The sequence below is a fragment of the Hibiscus syriacus genome, unplaced genomic scaffold, assembly GCF_006381635.1.
Source record: "Hibiscus syriacus cultivar Baekdansim isolate YM2019G1 unplaced genomic scaffold, ASM638163v2 tig00112495_pilon, whole genome shotgun sequence".
NCBI lineage: Eukaryota > Viridiplantae > Streptophyta > Magnoliopsida > Malvales > Malvaceae > Hibiscus > Hibiscus syriacus.
The window spans coordinates 333,646-359,682 of NW_024063345.1; the positions used below are offsets into that span (position 1 = coordinate 333,646).

At 34.0% G+C, this 26,037-nt stretch overlaps 3 protein-coding genes, 1 non-coding gene and 2 pseudogenes across 4 annotated transcripts; 4 read left to right on the plus strand and 2 right to left on the minus strand.

Annotated features, from left to right (window-relative positions):
- The first annotated feature begins 5,198 nt into the window (after positions 1–5,198).
- LOC120180368 (filament-like plant protein) lies at positions 5,199–6,335 on the plus strand. The gene has a single exon (XM_039185707.1). It carries the CDS (start codon positions 5,199–5,201, stop codon positions 6,333–6,335), a length of 1,137 nt encoding a protein of 378 aa, XP_039041638.1.
- Positions 6,336–6,338: 3 nt separating this feature from the next.
- LOC120180381 (filament-like plant protein) lies at positions 6,339–7,218 on the plus strand. The gene is made up of 2 exons (XM_039185713.1): positions 6,339–6,604; positions 6,697–7,218. Exons 1-2 carry the CDS (start codon positions 6,441–6,443, stop codon positions 7,076–7,078), a joined length of 546 nt encoding a protein of 181 aa, XP_039041644.1. The 5' UTR covers positions 6,339–6,440; the 3' UTR covers positions 7,079–7,218.
- A 340-nt stretch (positions 7,219–7,558) lies between these two features.
- On the minus strand, positions 7,559–7,643 carry TRNAM-CAU. Its single transcript is given in 2 exon segments — positions 7,559–7,594; positions 7,606–7,643. It is a non-coding gene; the product is annotated as a tRNA-Met (tRNA).
- A 914-nt stretch (positions 7,644–8,557) lies between these two features.
- LOC120180411 lies at positions 8,558–12,317 on the plus strand (annotated as a pseudogene).
- Positions 12,318–13,773: 1,456 nt separating this feature from the next.
- On the plus strand, positions 13,774–14,980 carry LOC120180369 (annotated as a pseudogene).
- Positions 14,981–15,282: 302 nt separating this feature from the next.
- On the minus strand, positions 15,283–19,529 carry LOC120180412 (IAA-amino acid hydrolase ILR1-like 6). The gene is made up of 6 exons (XM_039185740.1): positions 19,001–19,529; positions 18,184–18,309; positions 16,393–16,597; positions 16,182–16,291; positions 15,969–16,097; positions 15,283–15,872 (listed from the first exon to the last, which is right to left on the minus strand). Exons 1-6 carry the CDS (start codon positions 19,502–19,504, stop codon positions 15,507–15,509), a joined length of 1,440 nt encoding a protein of 479 aa, XP_039041671.1. The 5' UTR covers positions 19,505–19,529; the 3' UTR covers positions 15,283–15,506.
- Positions 19,530–26,037: the final 6,508 nt, after the last annotated feature.

Here is a 26,037-nt window from a genome sequence, read left to right on the forward strand (position 1 = left end):
CTCATCCTGGGCATGCACATTATTCATCATAGGGATAGGTAGTAGGAATGTGCACTATGAGTCTTTTATGGTTTCGTTTGACCACATGGAACTTAGATAACTAAGTTGGGTATCCACCATGAATTCCTCAACCAATGGGCTTTAGACCCATCCCCCTAGACGAATCTAGGACCAAGGATCTGCTAGGTTCCTTTCCGACTTCACATACTCTAAAGATAGCATTCTATTCTTTATTAAGTGTCTAACTGATTCATGTCTTATGCGAATGTGTCTTTCTTACCATTGTAAGTTTGGTTCTTAGCCACACATATCGCAGCTTGTGAATAACACAACAATGAAACTGGAGGAGTCGGTCTTCCCCACAACGGAATATCTACTAACAAGCTTCTGAGCCACTCGGCTTCTTGCCCAGCTAGGTCAAGAACTATAAACTCTGACTACATGGTAGAACGAGCAATACAAGTCTACTTTGATGATTTCCACGAGATTGCTGCTCCACCCAAAGTAAAAACATACCCGCTCGTAGAGCTTACCTCATCATTATTAGAAACCCAGTTGGCATCACAATATCCTTCCAGTACCGTAGGAAAGCAAACAAACTCAAGTTTCCAATCCAAAGTACCCTTGAGATACTTCAGTAAGCGTTTAAGAGAAATCCAGTGTTCACCACTCGAATTATGAGTATATCTACTCAGTCTACTCACAGCATAAGCAATATCAGGCCGAGTATAGTTCATTAAGAACATTAAGCTTCCGATTAATTTAGCATATTCAGTTTGGGAAACGCTGCTTCCTTTATTCTTAAAGAGATATATGCTAGGGTCACAAGGGTTCGAACAGGGACGGCATCAAAACTGTCAAATTTCTTTAACACTTTCTCAAGATAGTGTGCTTGACTTAAAGAAAATCCCTTTTTCCGTTTTTGGTAATTTTGACTCCTAAGATTACATTTACTTCTCCCAAATTCGTTATCTCAAATTTAGTGGACAAGAAAATTTTGTTTTGTTAATGGACTCAATGTTAGAACTGAAAATCAACATGTCATCAACCATACAAAACGTATGATGATGCAATCAGTACCAAACATCCTCGAATACACACAAGCATCCGAACCATTCACAACAAAACCAAAACTAAGTATAGTTTTATGAAATTTCTTGTACCATTATTCCCATATAGATCTCCTCATCTAGATCTCCATTCAAAAATGCAGTCTTAACATCCATTTGATGTACTTGCAACTTATGAATAGAGGCTAGTGCAAATAATGCACGGATCTTTGAGATGTTCATAACGGGGAAGTAAGAATCAAAGTAGTCTAAAACAAAATTGTGAGTGAACCCTTTGACAACTAGTCTTGCCTTGTACCACTGGATTAAACCATTGGTCTCATTTTCTTCTGGAAGATTCATTTGTTACAGATTGGTTTAAATCCTCTAGGCAAGTAAACTAATTCCCAACTATGATTAGACATTATCGATTCTAGTTCATCATTAAAAGCGTTTTTCTAGAAACTAGCATCGATAGATCTTATAGCTTTTTTAAGATCCTCATATAACATTTAAGCTATATGATCAGAAAGAGAGTCTAAATCATTTATCTCATAAATAAAGGAAGTGATAAAATTTGGTCCAAATAGCCTTTTACTTCTTCTAAGCTCGAAATCAATTTCTTGAGAAGACCTAGCAGGAATACTAGAAGAAGTAGATATAATATTTTCTATTTGAGTTTATGCATTTAATCTACATTTTAAGACACCCCAACATTTCTAACATTTTAGGATATCCATAAGTGTCTTGTAAAACGTGTAAACAAATACTCAATCATACTAGAGTAAGTTTGTTATGAGTTTTAGCCATAAACTATATTTTAACAAACTCAAGTTTTGTTTACACATAATTATTTCTCAAAGTTTTGAGAAGTTACAAATCATTAAGATTAAAATGCATAAACCAATATGAAATTCTTTATGACTTTTCCTCATTCAAAATGAATTTCGATTTTTTCCTAACATCATGAAAAAATGATCTCATGTTTAAAACAATAGATTTTAGCACAACTGAAATAGATAATCTCTTTTCTTTTTTCCTCTACTTAGGAAAATCACTTAAAGAGATTTAATAGCTACAACACACTTTTAGTAGCAATAGTGTCTATCATATTCTCGTTCATGATATTCAATATATTAGCCTTAAAGAGATCATCATATATTTTATTTATTATGACTAAATTTGGTATTCCACTAAACCAAATTAATCTCTACTCTTTTAACTTCTGCACTAATTTTTAAGAGTTTTTATATTGTCATAGTATTGGAATAGTGAGCATAGTAATGAACAATGCACCAAGTAGGTTTCTATGAAAAATAGGTGGTGCACTAGGCACGCTTAAGTACCAAGTCTTCATAGAACCAATCCTAGACATGCACTTTCATACTCATCACACTACTTTCCAATAAATCTTTTGTGAATTTTCTTTTTCTTTAAATAAGATCTCTTTAAATAATTATGCTTGATACTTTTACTCACAATAGTATCTTATTAAGCATATAAATTTTGGGCTCAAACTACTGCCTTAGCCTTAGTAGTACTACCTTAGTCTTTAATAGTGGTTTTATCTCATTTTATAGTATCCACTGAGTTTTAAAGACTATCTTAAAGGCTCATGCAATCTAATTCATGTATTTAAAAGGCATGAATTAACAGGCAACAAGTCTAAACAATCTGACCTCACAGGTAGAATCACAATTCCAAATAGACTTGTTCATTCTCACCATGCATGCAACTTCATTCTTTGCATCATCATCTTCATGATTCTCCAAAATTACAACCATCCTGTTGTCTTTATAAATTTCTCAAAAGAAATTATTAGTATGATAAAATTTATTTTCAACTTAATATTCAGAAACTGAATAATCTTACCCCCACATGAAAATAAATAGTTAATCTTTTCCACATATTAACCAATCATGCATGCATTATCTCACAAAAATGTTAATCAACATTATAATCATGTCACTTCTTGATTATAGCATATAAGTTTCAAAATTGAACATTTACTAAACACCAACATTTATATAGCTATTAACAAACATATATATAGATATTTAATAAACTGTTCAACCTCCTATTGAAACTTAAAAACCATTTAAATATAATGATTATAATTAACATTCATGCTTAAGATTAAAAAAATCATGAAACTGCAACACTAAAGGTGTAAACATGAGTTTCATGTAAAAATTAATGCAAAGCTTTATTGCATTTAAATTGATTAACCTTAATGCACATTAAAGGTTTCTTTCAACATGCATATAACAAATGGGCAATTCAATAACAATTCAAAATTTATTATAAAAATAATAATAAATTAACCAATTTCAACATTCTCGTAAACCAGGACCCAAACGAGAACGAGTGAAACCACCATCGGCTAATACTTCAATCTGTATATTACTTTGTAAATAAACACCATTAAAGCTATAATTTGCACAAATAATGGCCAATTAAAATTATTCAACGTTTCAATTCAAATTTATTTACAAAGTAATATAAATCCAATATTTAAAGCTATAATAAATGCATAGAATTGTTTCAACCCAAATGTATTAGTAAATAAAGATGTTACTCACCTTTAACTCATGTAACAACACCTTTCTACATGCTCCTTTTAATATAACAACATAATGAGTTACAAAAATCACATTAGTGAAACCGTTATAGGATAATAATAAATATATAAATTCTCATTATGCTAACGGTAGTTATAACTCATATCATTATAGCATCTAAAGCATCTTAGCATTGAAAGCATTTTTTTTCCAAATACCTATTTTATTATATTCTAAACTATAGCAATAAAATATAGATATATATTCAAAAACGTTTTAAACGTTTAAACAACCATGAATTCTAAAAATCATTTCTCCTTGATTATGATGTTACAAAAATTAATCAAACATCTTTAAAGGATTTTCATTTAAGAGAAATTTAAAGTCATTTGTAACTTTAATCTCCAACACATTCAAAGGTAAAACGTTTGACATTTAAACGCTAATTATTACCTATTTTTTTATTACAAACCTTTCTAATCAAATGTAATATATAAATTAAAACCATTTATATACCACCCAATGGCTTTATCACATAGCTTTATCACAAATGCCTTTTTATTCACCTTTAAAACCAAAGTTAAATTTTTTTAATAGATAACGTTCACCTGATTTTAGACCTCATGTATAAAGGCATTTAACAAAACATTAAAAACAGTTGTTAAAATGATGTGTCTAACGTGCAGAATTTGATTTAAGCTAAAATATTCTACTTTTAAACATTTCTAACGTATGATCATCTTATAAACAGGAACCGTTCCGAAAAATGTTTTAGATTAACACACTTATTCAAAAGTGTGTTTTAATATTACCTCAATATTAGTAACAGGAACAATTTGAGTTTCTTACCGATAATTTTCCAGTGATCATAGAATCCATCTTTCTTCACAACATGAACAATAGTAATTATTGTCGTATTTAGCAGCAGTAAGAATTTGCTTCTAAATTGTTGGTAAAATAGACTGCTGCAAAACGAGGCGTTAGCACTGACTGGAAAATATTAAATAAAATAATCAATCAGAATGATAACCGTGTCGTAGTAATCCACTGCCTTAGAAGCAAATTCGCCCCGATGTGTGTAATCGCTACAATGAACGAACAGCCCCCTGAGGTTAACACGGCTCTCCAAGAATTCATACACCCGAAAACTGGAGTGAACTTGGTGGTATTGCTCTTCTCTCAACTCAAACAACACTCAAAAGAGAGAGTGTTTCAAAGCAAATGATTGCTTGGGATATATCAAAGTGAATGAAATTGTCCTCTATTTATAGGCTAAATAGAGAGGGCAAAATAGTCACTTCCAAATCACAATTTAATTCTATTAAACATAGAATTAAAATCCTTTAAAAGACTGTTACAAATTGAGCATTACCAACAATTCAAAAGTTGCAGAAGAAGCTATTGCTGGTATAACCTATGGTTACATGCTAGTAATCAAACTCTAAGATGATTTATTCATTTTTCACTTTCATCTTTGTTGTGTTGGTGGTCCTCTACTTTATATCTATGTTACTTGAACTCAAGAATGAGCGTCGGATACATATATGTGTCTTCACGGGAATGATGAATCCCAACTACATAGCTTACTATGGTCTACTTGGTTTTTTTAAACTTTAGGTTGGGAAGCTGCGGAAAATGTAGTGGTGTTGAAGCAAAAACTCCTGCAGTTCAGCAAAACTCGGCTTTAGAAGATCGTGTGAGCCATCTTGATGGAGCTCTCAAGGAATGTGTAAGGCAGCTAAGACAAGCAAGAGAGGAGCAGGAGGAAAAGGTCCATGAAGCCATTGCCAAAGCTGCCCAGGATTGGGAAACCACCAAATGCGAACTCGAAAGTCGGTTGCTTGAGCTCCAAGCTAAAGCTGAAGCTGTTAATTCTGAGCCCCCTCCAGAGTTCAGTCATGACCTTTGGCGAAAGATTGAAGCTTTGGAGAAGAAAAATGCAGACCTTGAACTCGAGCTCTCATCTCAATTGGAGATGGAAATCAGAACAATTGAAAGGGACTTAAGCACCCAAGCAGCTGAAACAGCTAGCAAACAACTCTTGGAGAGTATAAAGAAGGTAACAAAGCTTGAGGCCGAGTGTCGAAGACTCAAAACAATATCTGATAAATCTCTGAACGTCTCCTCAATGTATGCTGAATCTCTTACAGATAGTCAATCAGACAGCGGAGAACGGGTTAATCTTGTGCAGATCGATACTCACAAGATAAGCGGCTTGGAGGCAAACAAAGAACCTAGTTGTTCTGATTCATGGGCATCAGCCTTAATTGCAGAACTTGATCAATTCAAAAATGAAAAGGCCATCAACCGAAACCTCCTGGGTTCTTCCATTGAGAGTAATCTAATGGATGATTTTCTCGAGATGGAAAGACTTGCTTCATTGCCTGAAACCATGAGCGAAAACCATTGTCTTGAACCTAAAGCTATTGCGAAACAATCTAATAACGATGGTGATAGCTCAATGCAGGCTGAGCTTGAAGCCATGATTCATCGAACAGCGGAACTCGAAGAGAAGTTGGAGAAGATAGAAGTTCAGAAGGCTGAACTAGTAATCGCTCTTGCCAAAAGCCAGGAAAGTCTAGAAGCATCGGAGCTGAAATTGGAGGACTTGCAAAGGGAGCTCTACAATGCAAATGATGCAAAGCAACAACTCGATTCTCAACTCAGGAACGTGAAAGCAGATGTAGAGAATATGTCAGCAAAGATTAACTCATTAGAAAATTAAATCGAAAAGGAAAGGGCTTTGTCCGCAGAGGTTGCACTTAATGCAAATGAATCAAAGAAGATATTGGAGTCTCAACTCATTAGAATCGAAGCAGATGCTCGAACAATGTCTGCAAAGATTGAATTATTAGAAACAGAAGAAAAGGAAAGAGCACTGTCAGCACAAATTACAGTCAAGTGTCAAGAACTTGAAGAAGAGCTGTCGAGGAAGAAACAAGAAGCTGAGCTACAGCAAAACCTTAACTCGAACGTTGAAGTGAAGATAAAACAGGTAATTCTTCCGTCTTCTCATTGACTATTGAATTACTAAATTGTTTTAGAAGTTTGGGATATTTTATTTGATAATCACAAGACGCCATGGCGGAGGATTTAGCTACTGCTGCTGGAAAACTTGCGGAGTGTCAAAAAACAATAGCATCTTTAGGAAAGCAACTGAAATCTCTTGCAACACTTGAAGACTTCTTAATCAACACCAGGAGCATACCCGAGTACCCTACAGGTGGATCATCGATTCCTAAAGCTGGTGGAGAGCCTTGGAATTTACGTTCCTATGAAACATCTTCACCCAAAAGAGATCCAGAGTCTCCAAGAGCTAGTGCTGATAAGGACAATGGAAACTCACCGCCATCTTCATCCTCGTCTTCAAATATTGTGTCATCAAATCATGTCAGTTCCGAGAAGCACAGAAATGGATTTGCGAAATTTTTCACTCGGAGTAAGAACGGGATACAACTAGAAATTTAATAGAATTTACACACGTTGTAAAATTGTTGTCATTTTAAAGACGGCGATTAAATGCTGATTAATCACCGGTAATATCATTTAATCACTCTTAAGTTGTCTCAATCTATACGATTCATGAATGTTTGTTGTATTCATATTGATATCAAGATTCAAATGCTTGGGGTTCGGCTGTCTGCATCTTTTAATGAAAATGAATGCCTTCTGCTTTACTCTATCCTGTTCTTGACGGTAGTATTTCAAGTTTCCTGACAATATTCGGCCATGTTAGCTTGAAACGAATCAAAATAGCTGTGGGAGGAAAAAGGTCAAACAGTAATTGTAGAATTAGAAACTACCATAAATGAGATTAACGATTTATCACACGTGTTAACTTTTTAATAAAATGTTGAAAGTTTTGCTACCTTTCATTTCTAAAGTCCGACCGACTTCCTGAAACACAGAGAAGAGAGCGGAGAGCTAATAGGATTTTAAAAAGGTCATTGGGGTGAGAGAGGCTCGAACTCTCGACCTCAGGATAACTCAGAAGCTATGAGACCTACGCGCTGGCCAACTGCGCCACCACCCCATTGTTGACTGATTATCATCAGTAAAGTTAAAATTTATTATAATATAAACAATTTAAACAAGAGGAATGTTGAAATAATTTTAAGTGAACGTTTTATTAATTGTAAGGAAATGAATTTGGTTGAATTCCAATTTTAAATTTGAAATTAAATTCAAGATAAAACTTAAATTATTCAAATAAATTCAATTTCTTATATGTTAAACTGGATTCATATACTTAAGTACTTAACTTTAAAGTTCAGTTTTATATGTTTAAGTTTAACTTTAAAGTACATTAATAAAAGATGATATATTAAAAGTAAGAAAATTGAATTTGTGAATTGATTAAATTAAACATTATAACTATAGTTATATGTAATGTAGGAGGGTCATGACCCTTCAAAAATTTTGAAGTTAATTATTTGAATAGCACAATTATTCTTTTTACACCCCTCTTAATTTTAAAATTAAATACATTAAACTTTGATATATTATTTTTTTATTCTCAAATTAAATATTAATTTCTTTATTTTATTTTTTAATAATTTTAAATTTTAAATTTAAGTAATATTTTATTTCTATTTATACTTATCCCTTAGATTTGATGCTGACTCGTTGCTTGAGATGCTGCTGCTTAGGCTTGATGTATTCTAAGCCCAAGATGCCTGAGATCATCCGAGCTGGCAAGAAGCGGAGATATGAAAGACCCCCCCCCCCGGCCCACAATACCAAAGACACTCTTCCCTTCTCTTTCAGACCATCAGAGCATGTGGATACCCCCATATGCCACGTGTACGACAATCTTGTCAACGTTTCTTACGTGGCATCCCATGGGAGGCATGCCAAGATCGCGCGCAACACCAACCTCTTATCCAACAACAAACCTTTTGTTTTCGCTTACACTTCTCTCTTTCTTCCTCCCCCGCCCTCCCACACGGCATTTTTTTTTTTGAAAAAGTCATGATCGCCATAGTTACTGCTGGTTCTTTGTCTTTGTCAATCTCTCTATGCAGGCCATGCAAGGTTTCTAAAAAGGTACCGTCTTTTTCTTCTTCTTTATGGGATTAGTTTACCTGGGTCGTCCTTCAAATTTTAAGGAAAAAAATTAGCTTTCACAGTGCTTAACTTCTCATTGTTTGGTGACTGTGAAGTTAGAAAGTTTGGTTTTTGTAAATTGGTTAATCTGTATTCTAAATTTTCTTGAAGTCCCATGATCCCTACGTATGTTGCATTTTGTATGAGTTTATATGGTCATTTGACTTGCATTCAATAGTGGAAAAGAAACTTATGCTAAGTATATGTGTAATATTCTGCTTAACATATTTGGACATGCTTTAGCTAAATAGTTTAAATGATTTTGTTGATCTGTTTTTTTTTTCCTAATTGTTCATTTTTTGATTGTCTTGCTTGAGTAATTTATGGTTACTGCAAAATTAAGGTCAGTTTATGCATGGCTTATATTTCGGCATTGGTGCAATTTCAGGGCGTTAGAGGAGGGTCTGGGGTTTTTGCTGTGTTCGGGGAGGAGAATAGCTTGGGGGCAGGGGATAAGAAGAGCCAGTGGGGCACGCTGTTCGATGTAGAGGACCCAAGGTCTAAAGTCCCACAATGTAAAGGAAAGTTCTTAGATGTATATCAGGCATTGGAATTGGCTAAATATGATATTCAATACTGTGATTGGCGGGCTCGGCAAGATTTGCTTACAATCATGCTTCTTCATGAGAAGGTCTTCTTCAATCTCAACCTGATATTCTTCTTGCAGATCACTTCGTGTTTTGAACTTTTGGTTTTGTTTTTGGCAAGCAAACTGAGTTTTATGATTTTTTACCGTTTACCTATTAACTCTTTTGCAATTTAATCATGTGGGAAGTTTTTGTTGGTTACATCTTCGTAGTTATGGTTGTAGGTAGTGGAAGTGTTGAATCCGTTAGCTTGGGAATACAAGTCAATTGGCAGCATGAAAAAAGAACTCGTGGAGTTGCAAGGAGAACTAGCACAAGCTCACAAACAGGTAGACAAAATTAGCATTTAAATGTTAATGAAACTTTGGTTCTTATAATTTGATTAGAATGTGTATGCCTCAACAAGATATATAAATAGATCAAACGGTTCCGGCTATCCAACTGATGAGATTCTTACCAGTTCCTTTTATATGGTGCAATCTAAGATGTGAATTAATTACCACATGTATGTATCATTTATAACAAAAAGGGAAAAATTGTGCGAGGTCACGTCTTTGGTTTCATGGTCAAATTTGATTCTTACTCAAGAGAAATAACAGGTACATACATCGGAAGCAAGGGTTTCGGCTGCGTTGGATAAACTAGCATACATGTAGAAATTGGTTAATGGTAAGCTGTTGGATCGAGTCCCATGGAGGGCATTTCATAATTCGGAGGTCTTTTACGGAAGCTGTTCTCAATCTGGTGTTGGGGGCAGCCTACTATCTTACCTCCCCCATACCCCATTACATATGGGAACAAGGGACAGCCATTTTTTTTTAAGCTGTTGGAAGATAAGACCAAAACAGAGTCCAGTGTAGCATCCCCTTCTTCGAGTAATCTCTGGATACTGTGAAGGGGAAGTTTCCCTGGAAAAGCTTGGATGTGTCGGGTCCGGTTCAACCGTATCATCCCCACTTGAAGAATTTCTGGTATCCTGTTGCTTTCTCCACTGATCTGAAGGATGACACTATGGTAAGCTATAGTTTGGAACTATGTTATTGCTTATCATCTCAATACTGATCCGTTTATGTCGTGTCACAGCATATTGGCATGCATCCTCATTTTGTAACAGGTTTATCGGGGCCGGTCTTTTTATCACTTAGTTCTCGTTAACAGATGTTTTCTTGCTAATGTCTTGTTCTTTCTCATTTCATATTCCAATTGACTGCTTTGAGGAGCCGTGGGTTCTTTTTCGAGGAAAAGATGGGAATCCAGGTTGTGTCCAGAACACTTGTGCACATAAAGCATGCCCTCTTCACCTTGGTTTGGTAAATGAGGGTCGTATCCAATGTCCCTACCATGGTTAGTAAAATTTTAGGAAGTTGTCAAGCAGTCGCTATCGTATTTTTTTTATAAAAAAAGGCTATACATCTCAATCAATGATTTATATATGCTTGGGATATATATACGGTCCTTCATTGTGTTTAACCAATAGTTATATAAAATATTCTATATATTAGGGTGGGAATACACAACCGATGGAAAATGTGAAAAAATGCCATCTACGCGATTACTTATGTGAAAATATGGTCCATGCCGTGTCTTGAGCAAGAGGGAATGATCTGGGTTTGGCCTGGGGATGACCCGCCGATGGAAACTCTTCCTTCTTTACTACCTCCTCCTGGATTTGACATTCATGCAGAGGTATGCTCTAGCTTTTTTTTTCAAAGACTATTCTGATTGCAAGCTTCACGTGAACTTTGCTTAAATGACTTGACCAAAAAAAATCAACAACTTTATGATTCAAGTAAAGTCTTTACAATCTCTCCTCGATATTTTGGTTTGCTGATAATTGGCACAGATTGTCGTGGAACTTCCGGTTGAGCATGGGTTACTGTTGGATAACCTTTTGGATCTTGCTCACGCACCTTTTACGCACACGTCCACTTTTGCCAAGGGATGGACAGTTCCCAGGTTTGGTCCTGAAATTAAATTGGCAAATCTGTTTTTAATGATATTTTTTTTAAAAATGGCTTGGAAAGGAAAAAATCATAATGATAAGATGCTAAGAGTGCGTTGTAGGTATCTATTTTGTATATGTAATCTGACCGTGCATTATTCAAAAATCTCAGACTGGTGAAGTTTTTGTCGCCTGCTTCTGGTCTCCAATGGTACTGGGACCCTTATCCCATTGACATGGAATTCCAACCACCTTGTATGGTGCTATCGACCATTGGCATATCAAAGCCTGGGAAATTGGAAGGACAGAGTACCAAAGAATGCGCAACTCACCTTCACCAGCTTCATGTTTGCTTACCATCATCGAGAAATAAGACTAGATTATTATATAGAATGTCACTAGATTTTGCTCCCGTGTTGAAGCACATCCCTTTTATACACTATTTATGGAGGCATTCCGCGGAACAGGTAAAATGATATCCTACTTTTCTCTTCTTTGTATAGTGGATTGATGAACGCATTAATTACTTGCTGAACACGTTCTTGAAATCCTCAGTTGTATGTCCGGATGAGTTGCTGTACAGATTGGTAATATTCGATAGGTTGATAACTAGTAATGCATACGACTTTAGCGAGTGCTGACAAGAAGTATGGAACAATGTCGTCATTAATCTCTGCTTCTACAAATGTTAGTAATTTATTTAATGCTTAATTAATACAGGTCTTGAATGAGGATCTGCGACTTGTGATCGGCCAGCAAGAACGTATGATTAATGGGGCAAACGTCTGGAATTGGCTGGTAGCCTATGATAAGCTAGGAGTGAGGTGCAGATTATGGAGAAATGCCGTTGAACAAGGATCTAAACAGTTACCGTTCAGCAAACCGATGTAAATTCGACTCTAGCGACCAATTTAATATCCCTTCTCACATCATCGCCTGTCCGAAACTGTGAATTGATCCGAGACCTGTACGAGTTGGTGTTAACAAACAAGCCCTTGTAAAAGAAAATAGAAACCACACACTTTTTTTTTAGTTTGTGTATAGTCATCACCATCTTCATTCTCTTTTGATAACCCAGCAGCAGCAAAGATCTTTGTACTGTAATACTAATAGCTGATGTTTAATGAAAAATTCTAAGATTTGCACCGACTTCCTTTAAACTCTTTGTTCTTGCAAAAACATCCTTATCGTCCTTATCATCATTATCAGCAACAATAACATGATCGTCGTCGTCAACAACAGCAATATGATCTTCGTCGTCATCAATATTGATCACCTCCTCGTCATTGACCTCATCATTATAAGCGGTCACCTTCATAATTACTTCCACTTTCATCGTTATGAGATCACGTGCAAAGTTAGCGAGGTCGCTCTCGATCCTCCAAGCAAGAGACAAGATACGAAGAACAATGGCAGTTCGAAGGTACTGCACCCGTTCTGTCTAACGACGATATATAATGGTTTCACTAAAGCTTTCTAAAGTTATTCCTAAGCTTAGAGAGAAACGTAATGGATCTCTAAAACTAAATTAAAAGGAATATATGGGATATGAGAAAAACATTGTCGTTCTAAACGATATTAGTGTTGTCGATTAATTTCAACATTAGAAATACTTTCAACATCTCATACTATTTTTTAACTATTATTTTTGTTTCAGTTTATCCAAAAATTATCGACATCTTATAGTAGTTTAGAGAGTTAATTGGAATGAAAAATCAAATATGGTGTAAAGTGAGAAAAATATATATGTTAAAGGCTAAATTGTGAATTAAGCCAAAAATAATCTATATATCACAAAGAGAGTGGTTGGTGTGTTGGTGGTGGTGGGTTTGTCTTTGACTCTTTGGCAACTGTCAAAGAAAGACAAAGGCGACCGTGTAGGTTCTTCTGTTTAAGCTCAGAAATTACAATCTACATATTAACTTTTTTTCTACTCTTTCAATTTTCCCTTCCTGTTTTCTCATTGGTTCTCTATCTATTCCAATCAGATAAGGTAAGATTTTAGTACCCAATTCATCTGTTTCTACTTTTGTCGTCTTTCAATTCATCTGTTTCTACTTTTGTCGTCTTTTCATTTTTTCCCGGTAAAGGTTCGGATTTCATTTCTGATTCTCCAGTAACATTTTAGAGGGAAAAAAGTCAATTCAAAGTTCATTTTTTTCATGTTCTTAGATTATTAATTATCAATTTATCGTGTACCAAGTTTCTTGTTTTATTTTAGTTAAAAATTATTCTGTATGATTGCAGAGATTGTGAGGATTTTGTGTTATGGCTTCCACTATTGTAAACGCTCCCTGCGCGGTTCATCCAGTTAAGGTTTCGAGAATGAAAACTATGTTGATCTTAGACCAATCTCTAGTTTAAGATTCAATCCGAGTAGGCATAACTTTTATTAATACTGTAATTTAAGGAAATAGTGTAATACTTGGAGTTTGCTAATCATTTAAATAGATATTGTAGGTCTCTTATGCATCTTTTGTGTCCTGTTCTTTTTATGCTAACTTTAACTTGATTTGATATGTTTTGATTTTTTGGGTTGTTTATTCTTAAAGGCCCGAGCTGGAGCTGATGTTGTCAGTCCTAGCGATATGATGGATGGGCGCGTGGGAGCATTCGTGCTGCCCTCGACTCTGAAGGCTTCCATCATGTTTCTATCATGTCCTATACTGCAAAGTAATTTGACTATTTCCCCCTGCACTCCTGCAGTTGTCTGTTTGTATCTATTACCAAAAGAATGTTTCTTTGAAGTGTGGTAACAGATTTATGATGATGTTAAACCGTTGCTGAGATTTTACTATCTTTTTTGTTCCCCTATCAAAAAATAAAAGTGATTTGGGGAAAGTAGAATGGTGTTATTTTGTTGGCTTGCTCGAAGGAAATAGTCCTTTTCGTGTTGCTCTCTAATTGCATAATCTATTATGGGTTATCTTATCCCGTGCTCGTTGAACATTTTGGACAAATAAATTATGTTGACAAAAAATATTCTTAGTTATTCTTGGCTGCCTGGGTGAAAATTGTTGTAACTGTTTGTCATTCTTTTTCCTGGCATAACAGATACTCAAGTTCATTTTATGGTCCCTTCCGGGAAGCACTGGACTCTAATCCAAGATTTGGAGATAAAAAAGCGTATGATTTCACTTACATGCATTGTATTGTATACGTTTTTATCGGATTTTCTCATGGTTACATTTTATTGTTAATCACGTTTTTGTTAAAATCAGGTATCAAATGAACCCCGCAAATTACAGAGAAGCATTAGTTGAGACTCATGAAGATGAGGCTGAAGGAGCTGATATTCTTTTGGTCAGTATGGTTTTTTTTTTACGGATCTTCGATTTCATTTTGCTAATGACTAAGCTCTCATCATATTGAAGTCTATCTGATTGGATAACAGGTCAAACCTGGTCTTCCTTATTTGGATATCATAAGACTTCTCAGGAATCATTCTCCTTTGCCTATTGCTGCGTATCAGGTATTCTCTTAAACTTTTTTTGTGTCCCATGGTAACTAACGTTTTCTTTTTTTTCACTGCTTCACTTTCTAGTCTATCAAATTATTATCTTTTTCCAGGTTTCTGGCGAATACTCCATGATCAAGGCTGGTGGTGTTCTCAAAATGATTGATAAAGAAAGGGTAATGATGGAATCCTTGATGTGCCTCATTATCCTTACATATTTCTCACTACAAACAGCAAGGAGTTTATGTGGGGAGAAGAAGTGAATTTGGTCTGATTTTTCCTTTGATGAGGCCTTGGTTGATTCTGCAATAAAAGCTTGAGGCAGTGAAAATTTTCCATTTGAGAATGCTAGATGTGAGAACGAGCTGTAGTTGTTATCGAATAGTAGACTTGGCAGTTTGTAGTCCCCGTAAATCTCGAGTAAATAAAATAGAATGTCGTCGATATATGTCGAATCTAAAATAAAGTAAATTTTGAAATGATAGTAACTTGTTCTGTTTTTGGAATAATGTGAGAGGGATTGTATGTTAAGATTCTTTATTTCAGAATTGTTGAAACAATGTTAAATTCAATGTTCTTAGTAGAAAAGTTGAAATGCAGAGTACAATCACTTAAAACGCTCAACAATGTTTTACAATTTACAACTACTACATTCAAACAACAGAGCCATATCCTCTACTTAATATTAACATGTAAATTGCCAAAGTGAAAAATCTAGCCCTTTTACCTTACCACGTAGCAAATTCTCTGGATTAATCCCTGCCAAAGTTGATTTACAATTTATCCCAGTCTAAAGAGCTACTTTTAACCACTTTCATTGAGGTACCTTTCTGCAATACTTGCATGAACGGCGGCCCCGATGGGAAGAACATCTTCGTCGATCATAAAATACGGCGAGTGACCGGTGTGTATAGACCCCAAGGTTTCATTCCTTACCCCGATGTAATAGAAAGCTGCCGGAACGATCTGAGTATAAAAAGAGAAGTCCTCAGCACCCATCATCGCTGGAACCACCCTAAAATTTTGTGCTCCTAGTAAATCAGTGGCCACGTTTTTAACATGTTCATACATATGGTCATCATTGACTGTTGGTGGATAGATTGTTGAGTCATTTTCGAAGAAATCGACTGTTGCAGAACATCTGAAAACACCGGCCTGTTCCACGACAACCTAGATTTTGGTGTCGGAAAAAAGGATGTTAGAAGTGGGGAAACACGTACGGTTGAATTAGGCTTAGAATTTGAACTTAAAAGCATGGGAGAAGACCTCTTGGATTCTTTGAAGAAGGTTGTAAAAGCTGGCATTGGAGAAAGCCCTGAAAGTGCCTCCGATTACAACCGTGTGGGGGATCATGTTAAGATTATTGCCTCCATTGAAGGAGGTGACAGACACGACCTGCATTACAATATAAAAAATTCTCAGAGTTGTAGAAACCTTATAGCGTTGAAAAAAAAACGACTACAGAAACAAATATGAAACCTGGGAGTCCAATGGATTTGATTCACGAGAAACGATTCCCTGCAAGCTAATTACGGCAGCTGAAGCAGCTAAGATGGGGTCAGCTGAGTGGTGAGGGTTGCTGGCGAAGCCTTTTCTTCCGCTGATAACGGCTCTAAAGAAGCCAAGCTAATTACGGCAGCTGAAGCAGCTAAGATGGGGTCAGCTGAGTGGTGAGGGTTGCTGGCGAAGCCTTTTCTTCCGCTGATAACGGCTCTAAAGAAGCCACAACCGGCAAGCAGTGGACCAGTCCATGAGCCAATAGTAGCCGTGGGGTGTTCATGAGAGACATGGACTGCGAAAATGACCTCGACGTTTTCCAACGCACCGTCGCCAATCATCCGTTTAGCACCATTTCCGGCTTCCTCGGCTGGCTGAAACAGAAGTATAACAGTTCCCTGTGACACACAATGAATTATTCATAACTTTTTCATTCCTTGAATACCAACACTGAACAGTTGCAGCTTTTTTCAGTCTAAAGAAATGTTTATATTTGATTAATTTCACTAGTGAAATCAAAAACTTTAGGTTAATTCATTATTAATACTTGCTTTGATCAGTCAATTTTTTTATATTTGCAAATGAGGACTGAACTTCAAATTTGTCAGATTAATAATCAAACTAGGGTTACTTTACTCTCTAAAGACTTAAAATATTTGAATTCACAGAGCAAGTATTAATTAATTTTGGACTATGTGATAACCAAGACTTTCTTCTTCTTCAACATCAACACTATTTTCTGAAGATTCTTCCATTAAACAAAGTGGAAAAGTAACCTAGACCCTTCATTATTAAAGGCTTCTGTCATTACTTTAAGCAAGGAATTATTCAATCCGAGGCTTTACAAACAAGGCAAAATAATTCATGCAATTCCACAATATTCCAAGCTAGATCTACTCATGTGCAATTATTGCATGTATTTCTCTACACAAAAAAACAATTATACAAAGATGGTTAATAGATTTGAACTTCACAACTCAAGCTAGTTTCAAAAAAAAAAACTAAAGATTCATATTTTAGAGAAGGAAAGTTGAGATTAGAAGATCAATGCACTTGTGACTAGCCTAGTACCACAATTTCAGCCAAATAGTGATAAAATCTCAGTAGGATGAAGAAAAAGGAACAAATTCAAACTCATCATTCAACAAAAAAATCCAAAACTAAGACAAATTACAACCTATGAACATGATGTTTTCATGTAAGGTTTGCACATCATCATTCATGTATTGGACAAAGCAAGGATTTTCAATAACAGGAATAGGCTGAATGAGAATTGGATCCAAAGTCAATTATCACTAGACCAAAAATTAATTTGCATTGCTGTATCTTTTCTTATTTTGGCTAAGAAATGGCATATGAATAAGCAAAATGACAAGAAACAAGAGATGAGTGAAAGCAAAAGTAAAGGACAAATTAATTAAGGCGGGTCAAATTCATTCCATAATGCAGAAAAAAACAGACATTTATTGCCTGCACATGGCCCAGGTTGAGGCAAGGATTTTACCTTTGCAAGCCAATCCTTTTAATCTCTCTCTACCAATGTTGTCCACACAAATTAAACCCTTTATTAAAAAAGAAAAAAGGCAGCAATCTCATTTTTTATCCTTTATATTATAGAAATTGTATTTTAAAAAATAAGGGGAGAAATCTATGGGAGTTAAAGGATTTAAACATTAAGTTTATTGGTAAACATTTAAAATATATATATTTAATATACTTATATATAATTTCAGATATCCTAAATGAAATAAATTAAAATATATCATGTTGATTTACTAATAATACATAAAAATAATATACCATCATTATTTTGAACAGATAAAAATAAATTTATTGCATTTTAAGTTAACCTTGATCAAGATCTAAAATCTAAACCCAACAAAGAAACTACAAATGCATATTCATCCATTGCACCTGAGTGTTTATGTATATTAAGTAGCTCACTTATGAGAGTTAAAAAATGATTAAAAAATAAGGGCCAAACCTTCAACAGGTGTTCACGATTCTTCAATATTTTAGCAGCACCGACGAGAATGGCCACATGTGCATCGTGCCCACAGGCATGCATTTTTCCTGGAACTTTGCTTTTATGCTCCCATTCTACACCTTCCTAAAATAAAATCACCTCACCATAAGTGAATATATACAACCAAAAGAAAAAATCAAACATGCCCCAATATTAAGTTTAAGATGTGACATAGAAACTTAGTATAATCATAATTTTTAATTTTTAAAATAATTTATAAGTAATATGTTGAATTTATTTTAAGGCTTTTTGTTCTTGTTATTATCTCAGGACAATCTACTTTGGGAACCAACTTTTATAATATCCCTACTTATCTATAAGTACACATTCTTTTCTTTGTCGTTAATTCATCCGTGCATACAAACCAACAAAACCCTAAAATAATTTCATGTCCAATACAAAAATCTAAAAAAAAATCTATCACTTAATAAAACCCTAATAATCTCATCTTAGATCCAAAACATTTATTCGTTTATACTCATTTAAGTTTCCTCAAATGAGTAGTTTGATTCCAACTTTGCAACAAAAATCAAAACCCTCAATATATCCAACCATAAAAATTCCAAAACCTTGTATTAAAAAAATCATGAACCACCTAACCCATTTTGTTCTTAACCATAAAAGTATAAACTACTTACCTTAACACATATGTACATATACTTTTGTAAAGTAGTATATGAAAGTATATACAGCAGTATTTACATATATACACACACGTATAGGTATAGGTATACATATATAGTGGTAAAAAAGAAAGGAAAAACTAGCTATTTACCTGTATAGGAAGAGCATCCATGTCAGCTCGGATGGCAACAAAGGGCGGACCGCCGGTTCCAATCCAAGCCCGAATACCCGTTTTGGCCAAAGGGTATCTATAGTCAATCTCCATCCGGTCCAGTTCGGTTCGAACCAGCTTACTCGTTTCGTATTCTTTAAAAGCAAGCTTGGGGTTCTCATGTATCTTCCTCCTCGACCCTTTAATCCACTCCACGTTCTCGGGCTTCCGGGCCAGACCCAGAACCGCTTCGGAGCAGGTCACGTCCCATACCTTGCAGCTGGTGGGGGAGCCACGTGAATAAGACGACGACGTATGGTTTTTTCCGGCGTTTAAAGGAGCCTTTGGATTGATGGAAGCTATGGCGTCGAGAACGGCGGCGTATTCATTATTATTATCCGAAGAAGGAGGAGATATGGAGTTGACAAAAACGAGAAAACTATTTACAAAAAAGAGTGAAAAGGTTAAGCTTAAAATTGAAACATATTGGTTCAGAGGATTCATGTTTGGAGAGAAAAAAGAGAGGGGTTAAGAGTAGGCATGTAAATGAACTGAACGTTCAACGAACCGTTCATGAATCGTGCGGCGGGAAGTTCGTTTATGTGCGTTTATTTATTAAATGAACGAACATGAACAAGATTTTTTGTTCGTTTAATTAAATGAACAAACATGAACATAGGTCTTATTCGTTCATTTACGTTCGTGAACGTTCGGTTATGTTCGTTTGGTTATGTTCATTTATGTTCGTTCGATTATGTTCGTTTATGTTCATTCATTTATGTTTAACACAATCTTCTTAAATCAATTTTGGTGACCAATTTGTAAGTATCTTAAAAATATTAATCTGATATTCTGATGACCAACTCCATAATTAACCCAATTTTATTTGGAGATTAAATCCAATATTTTAACATGTGAGGCACCTCGCACTTATATTCATTTCCCCTCTTTTTTTCCCAAACCTTATTGTTCACTGGAGAGTGGAGACGATCTCTGAAAGATTCAAAACAAGTTATATTATAGTGCAATATGAAGTTTTATAGGTCTGTTTTCATCTCTTTCTCTATTTTATTTGACTTAATAGTTGATATGTAAAGTTATTGTGGGTATCTTCACATCTAAAACTCAAGAAAACATAATACTTCTTTCTAAAAATATATGGGAAGATAAAGGTAAAAATCAGAAGTATATGAGCATCAGTAAAAAGAAAAATATATAGAAGTTGCCAGAAACAAAACAAAGGTTTCTATGCAATTTCTGAAAAAGAGTGTAATAGCGGAAAATGATTGTTCATATGTAATCATTGAGCACTAAGATAAATGTTATAGCGTTAAATTAAAGTCGTGTGAATCATTTAATATCTTTGTTGATAAATCGGGCAAAGTAAACGAAAGAACACAAGAATTTTAACGAGGTTCGGCAATGTGCTTACGTCCTCGGTGCCTAGGCGGCGCTAGAAAATTTTTATTCAATGACAATAGGTTTAGGTTACATTTCTATTTATAATAGAAAACACTGGTACATAATTCCAAAATTAACTCTATACCGTACCGCAGGGGTGCAACCCCCGCACCCCCAACCCACATAATCGTAACCCCCTCTACGAGACTTTCTTTGTAAGGACAGTTGATGTTCGCTTCGCTCCATCCCTTGTCCTCTTTACCGGTATATTTATGAGTCATACCTTACAATCTTTAAAAGATCAATCGAAATATTTGATATCTTCAAACATTTCATCACTGCTAATAAGCTCTTACGCTATTTATCACTGTAGATTTGGTTGATTTGCATTGTCGACTATTTTTCATGAAAGAACAATGGAAGTTAGGGTCTCCAACGTTTATGTTTGTGTTCATTTATGTTCGTGTTCGTTTATGTTCGTGTTCGTTTATGTTCGTGTTCGTTTATGTATTAAATGAACGAATATGAACAAATTATATTCCTTAATAAACGAACATGAACAAAAAAAAATTTATTCGTTTATGTTCATGTTCGTTTATTTATTAAATGAACGAACATGAACATATATTCGTTCGTGTGGGTTCGGTTCGTTTACGGCCTAGTTGAGAGAAAATAAATGCAGAGGAAAGTTTGAAAACAGAAGTTGAAGGAGAGAGAGTTAAAGCACGTGGTAATAAGGACGGGGAATTCATCACGTGGGGGAATATGGATGGGAAAATAAATAAATAAAAATAAGGGCGTCAAAATGCAGCTGTTATCGGGCCCACCATTTCGTGTAGCGGTTTGGATGAGACGGATGGACACACTACCCACCATTCGATGCTGATATATATATATATATATATAATATTGGATTATGATATATTTACGTTATGCAAAAGAGAAAACAATTTGATTAACCGAAAAATAATATATAATTTTAATTATTTTTTTTGAGTTTACAAAATTAACCAATGAGTTCGTAACTCAATTTCGAATTCACATCTCACAACATAGTTTTTGAATTCGCAACACGAATTTATTAAATTCGTAACTCAAATTCGGATATCACAATTCAAATTCTGATTTCGCAACTCGAATTCGTTAATTTCGCAACTAAATTTTACCGCTTTTAACTATATAGATAATTATAACCTGACAAAATAATGATGTTTTCAATCATTTTTTATCAGTTTTGTTAATAATTCAATTTAAAAATATATACATTATATTATTAAAAAATATTAAAATTATTATTTTGAATTTTTTTGTCATTTTGTTACAATATGTAACTTAAATTCTGTAACTTACATCAAAGCATTGATTTATAATTACTTATATAGGTAAATACGGTAAAATTGAGTTGCGAAATTAGCGAATTCGAGTTGCGAATTTGAAAATTGAGTTACGAATTTGGCAAATTCGTGTTGCGAAATGTAAATTCTTGTTGCGAATTCGAAAACTGTGTTGCGAATTCGTTGATTATTTTTGCAAATCTAAAAAAAATTGGTTAAAATCATATATTATAAAACATTTTTTGTCACTCAAGTTATTTTCTTTATGTAAAATTATAAAAGTTTGTGCATTAATTTAAAATATTAGATGTTCAATTAATATTTTATTATTAATTTATATAATTATTCAATATATTGTTATTTTTAATATATATATAATATATATATATATATATATATATATATATATATTCAAACACATTTAAATATTTTTGTTTTTTATTTAAAATTTGTGAAATATGATGTAATTAAATTAAACTATTGATAGATGTGATATATCTTTTTATTAATCATTTAACTTATCTAATTTGAGTACAATATGGCTGCTTAAATCATGATTAATTCTTTTGAAAAGTATGTTTAAGGATTTTAAAGTGAGTTGTCTTTAGAAAGGAATCAGGTCATCTCATAATTGTTGCTAGAGATAAGCAACGAATCGAGAAAATTGAAAAATTGATACGAATCAAGTAAAATGGTTCGCTTCGAATTTACCTTTTACGGTTTGGTTTCGGGTTGATTTAGACACTCAAGTTTCTTCATTCGGTTTGGTTCGGATTTTCTATACGGAACCCACTTGTTTCATATTAAATCGAATAAACAAGTTTGCACTTCAAACTAATGTCCAGCCGGTTACTCACTTACCCCTAATGACTTAATATTTAGCCCAATTAAAGGTATGTCTAATAATAATTTCGGTTTATCAAAAACCGCATTACTGAACCGAACCGAAAAATTCGGTTTCACATATTTTGATTTTTATATCATTCGGTTTTGGTTTTAATTTTAAAAAAACGTTTATTACAGTTCAGTTCAATTTTTATTAAAAAATTGAACCGAACCGAATACACTCCTAATTGTTGCTTTCGTTAATGTTTAATTTCATTCAATATAAATATATGTTGTTTCTTTCTTTATCGTTTGGGTTGGTTTTAATTTTGGAGTTACACAACCATCGTTAATATAATTGAGAAACTGATTTACTTTTGATTTATTATTTGATTTTTAAGTAAAATAAAACAGTGATTTAATTGAATTCATCAAGTGGTTTCAATAGTAATAGGGAAGACCATAAATAAAAAATATTTAAAATTACAATAAGAATTTACAATTTTAATTGCTAAATATATAATTTGGACATAACTGACTATATCCGTAAATGAACTAAACATTAAAAAGGTTAAAAACTCAATCAAAATATTTGAATGAAAAATAGATACGAATAAATCTAATTGCATCGGCATACTAACTACAAAATATGATTAAGCTATTGAAATACTATTGAAAACCATAAATTAGAGTCAAACGTCGTGAGAAATTATCCACGAACGTAAAATCTTGCATCTAAAATCAATCTGATTGTCCATAACATGGAAACGAAAAACGTGACACAAAGATAGAGAGAAAAAAATGTCACAATGACAGAATTATTTTTATTATAAAACTAAAAAAGAAATAAAGAAAAATAGAACCAATAGTCGACAACTAACATCAAAATTCGTGTCGATGTTCACTAACAAAATAATTTTTTTTTTATTTAATCTCTAAAAATAGACAAATTATAGTGTGTTTGTAGGTGGGGAAGGAACGGCTAAGCATAAACAATCTTAATTGCCAAATATTTAAATTAAAGTCTCACCTATATATATATATATATGAGTGAGCTAATTGAATTGAGGTAGTTTGAGTTTAGTGTGTCATAACCATTTTTTTCATAAAACAATTAAATATTATTTTAAAAAACGATTATGACTTTATTTTGGAAAAATCGGTGATTTTGAATTGATTGAAATAAAATGGAAAAGGGAGTCGCCATCGACCTTTAGGTTAGGTAGGTCGAATACCTAAAAACGCCTTTTTAAAACAATTTTAAAGAAAAATCATTTTAAAGAAAAATGGTCTGCATTTACCAGAAATCATATTTAACGGGTTCGGGAGTCGGTTACGCATAGGGAAGGAGAAGCACCCCACAACGCCCAAAATTGGTACTGTGTCGCGTACACGTTGTCGTAAATGATGGAAATGATGAATCAAATATAAAATTAAAAATGATCCGCTTATTGAACATTGATTAATTTACTTTAAATTAATTAATTAGGAAAAATTCTTTAACTCGAAATGAAATATCCAAATTAACAATCCTCCGTTGGGAAAGCCAATTCGATTATTTCTTATCAGTAAAAGAATATTCTCTCCTCATTGATAAATATGTGCATCGAACTTGAAATGAAAATCAATATTTGCATAAAATAACTTACACATAAAAAACGTATTGGATCATTTGAATAATAAAATTTAATTAGTAAAACAAACTAAATTTATTTCGAGTTTCCATTTCGTTCGAACGTCGTATCGGATTATACCACTTCGATCAAGTGATACTTTCCACGTCCATTCTACAAATCGATTCTTGAAATTATTCAGATAATATACTTACAAGATATTGGAATCTGATACAAGTAATAAAAATATTGACAAACATATATTTTGTACCTAAAATAAAAATGAAATTAAACACAATTTGTAACGTATATATTGGGGTCGAATACACCTGCATATATATAACATCTTACCTATATACAACCAATAATAAGAAGTCTAAATATATAAAAAGCAGAAGAAAAAATAAAAAAAAAATCATGAAATAAATAAATTATAAAAGGCTTAAATTAAGGAATAAGTTAAAGCCAAATAATCTGACTAAGAAAGTAACAAAATGTGCAGTAAATTCAATGGCACTAATGTTCGAAATTAAAAAGCAGGGTATAAAACAAATTTAATTTAAAATCTAGGATCTACAACACCAATTAAACACATCTTTTAAACAAACCTCAAGAACTAAAATGAAAGTCTCGCAAATACCATGGCCAAAATCCAAACACCATATATGTATGAATGCAAGCAATCATAGGCTAAAATATAAACACATATAAATGTAATAACCAAAGTTAAATAATTTCATAAATGTATCTATCATAAAAGAGGATTAAAATAAGAGTACAAATAAATAACTACTCGAAATAAAAGGAAATAAATTTCATTCAATGACCTAAATGAAAGCTTTACAAAAGAAAGCACTGAAATACAAACTTTACAAAGATACAACCCCATTCTCATGATTACACCACAAGATGGACCCAGAGAAACATAACACCCAAACGGTGTCATTTCACACCAAACACAGGGCCTTAAAATGAAACTGAATTGGTTCCCCCAAATTTCATTTAACTTTTCTAAAACCTTAAACTCTCTCTTTTCCCTGTTTACTTTCTCTCTTCCCTCCACTGCCGTGTTCTCTCACTCTCCCTATACCTCCCCATTTTCAAGAGATGAAGGTAAGAAAGAAAGAGAGAAAGAATCATACCCACACAGTAACTGACGAGGATGACTCCGATGGACCAAGGAAACCGCAACTGCTGTCCGATGAAGGAAAGGTAAGTCTCCTCTCACTCTTTTTATTTTTGATGGTTATACTCTCTGATTTTTATGAATCTCTCTGCTTTTTCGAATGGGTATTTTTTTTCTCTTCCAATGCTCTCCCTCGTCTCTTTCTCCCTTTTTTTTAACCATCACCGAATGTCCTTGATATCTCCTCATTCCCTTTCTTTTATTGCATGCTTGATGGATTTGATAAATCCCTCGGGATTTTAGACTTGATTTGCTCTTATATTTTATTGGGATTTTTCTGATTGATATCTGTTTATGTCACTGTTTGATGGATGGGTAGGTATGGGACTTGCACGGTATGGGAAGGTGTTGGGTTTGGAAATGACACTTAGTGGGGAACAACAGGGCATGGGTTGTGCATGGGGGACATCAATGTATGGAAGCTATGTAGGGACCAAAAATTGGTTACTACAGCTGCCCCTCTTTGCTCATTGCTGTGAGAACAGGAATAGAGCAAAGACATAAAATACCAATTTTTGGATTGTCAACAAGTCTCAAGCTCTTCTTTGATCGGCTCTCATTTCTTCGATTAATCGTTGTTTATTGATGACACATTCTTTTGGAGGTAATTTGTTGCTGAAGACGACACTGCTCATCCGCGATGATTAGATCGTGTCGTTTTCGATTACGATGTTGTTC

Bases quoted from the DNA above. Each gene is read 5' to 3' on its own strand.
- LOC120180368 (XM_039185707.1), top strand. From the start codon at position 5,199: ATGGTCTACTTGGTTTTTTTAAACTTTAGGTTGGGAAGCTGCGGAAAA.
- LOC120180381 (XM_039185713.1), top strand. From the start codon at position 6,441: ATGTCTGCAAAGATTGAATTATTAGAAACAGAAGAAAAGGAAAGAGCA. The intron at 6,605-6,696 runs GGTAATTCTTCC...AGACGCCATGGC, and splicing joins GTTGAAGTGAAGATAAAACA to GGAGGATTTAGCTACTGCTG.
- LOC120180412 (XM_039185740.1), bottom strand. From the start codon at position 19,504: ATGAATCCTCTGAACCAATATGTTTCAATTTTAAGCTTAACCTTTTCA. The intron at 16,598-18,183 runs GTTTGGCCCTTA...TGTGTGTCACAG, and splicing joins ATCGTGAACACCTGTTGAAG to GGAACTGTTATACTTCTGTT. The intron at 16,098-16,181 runs GTTTCATATTTG...ATTGTAATGCAG, and splicing joins CAAATCCATTGGACTCCCAG to GTCGTGTCTGTCACCTCCTT.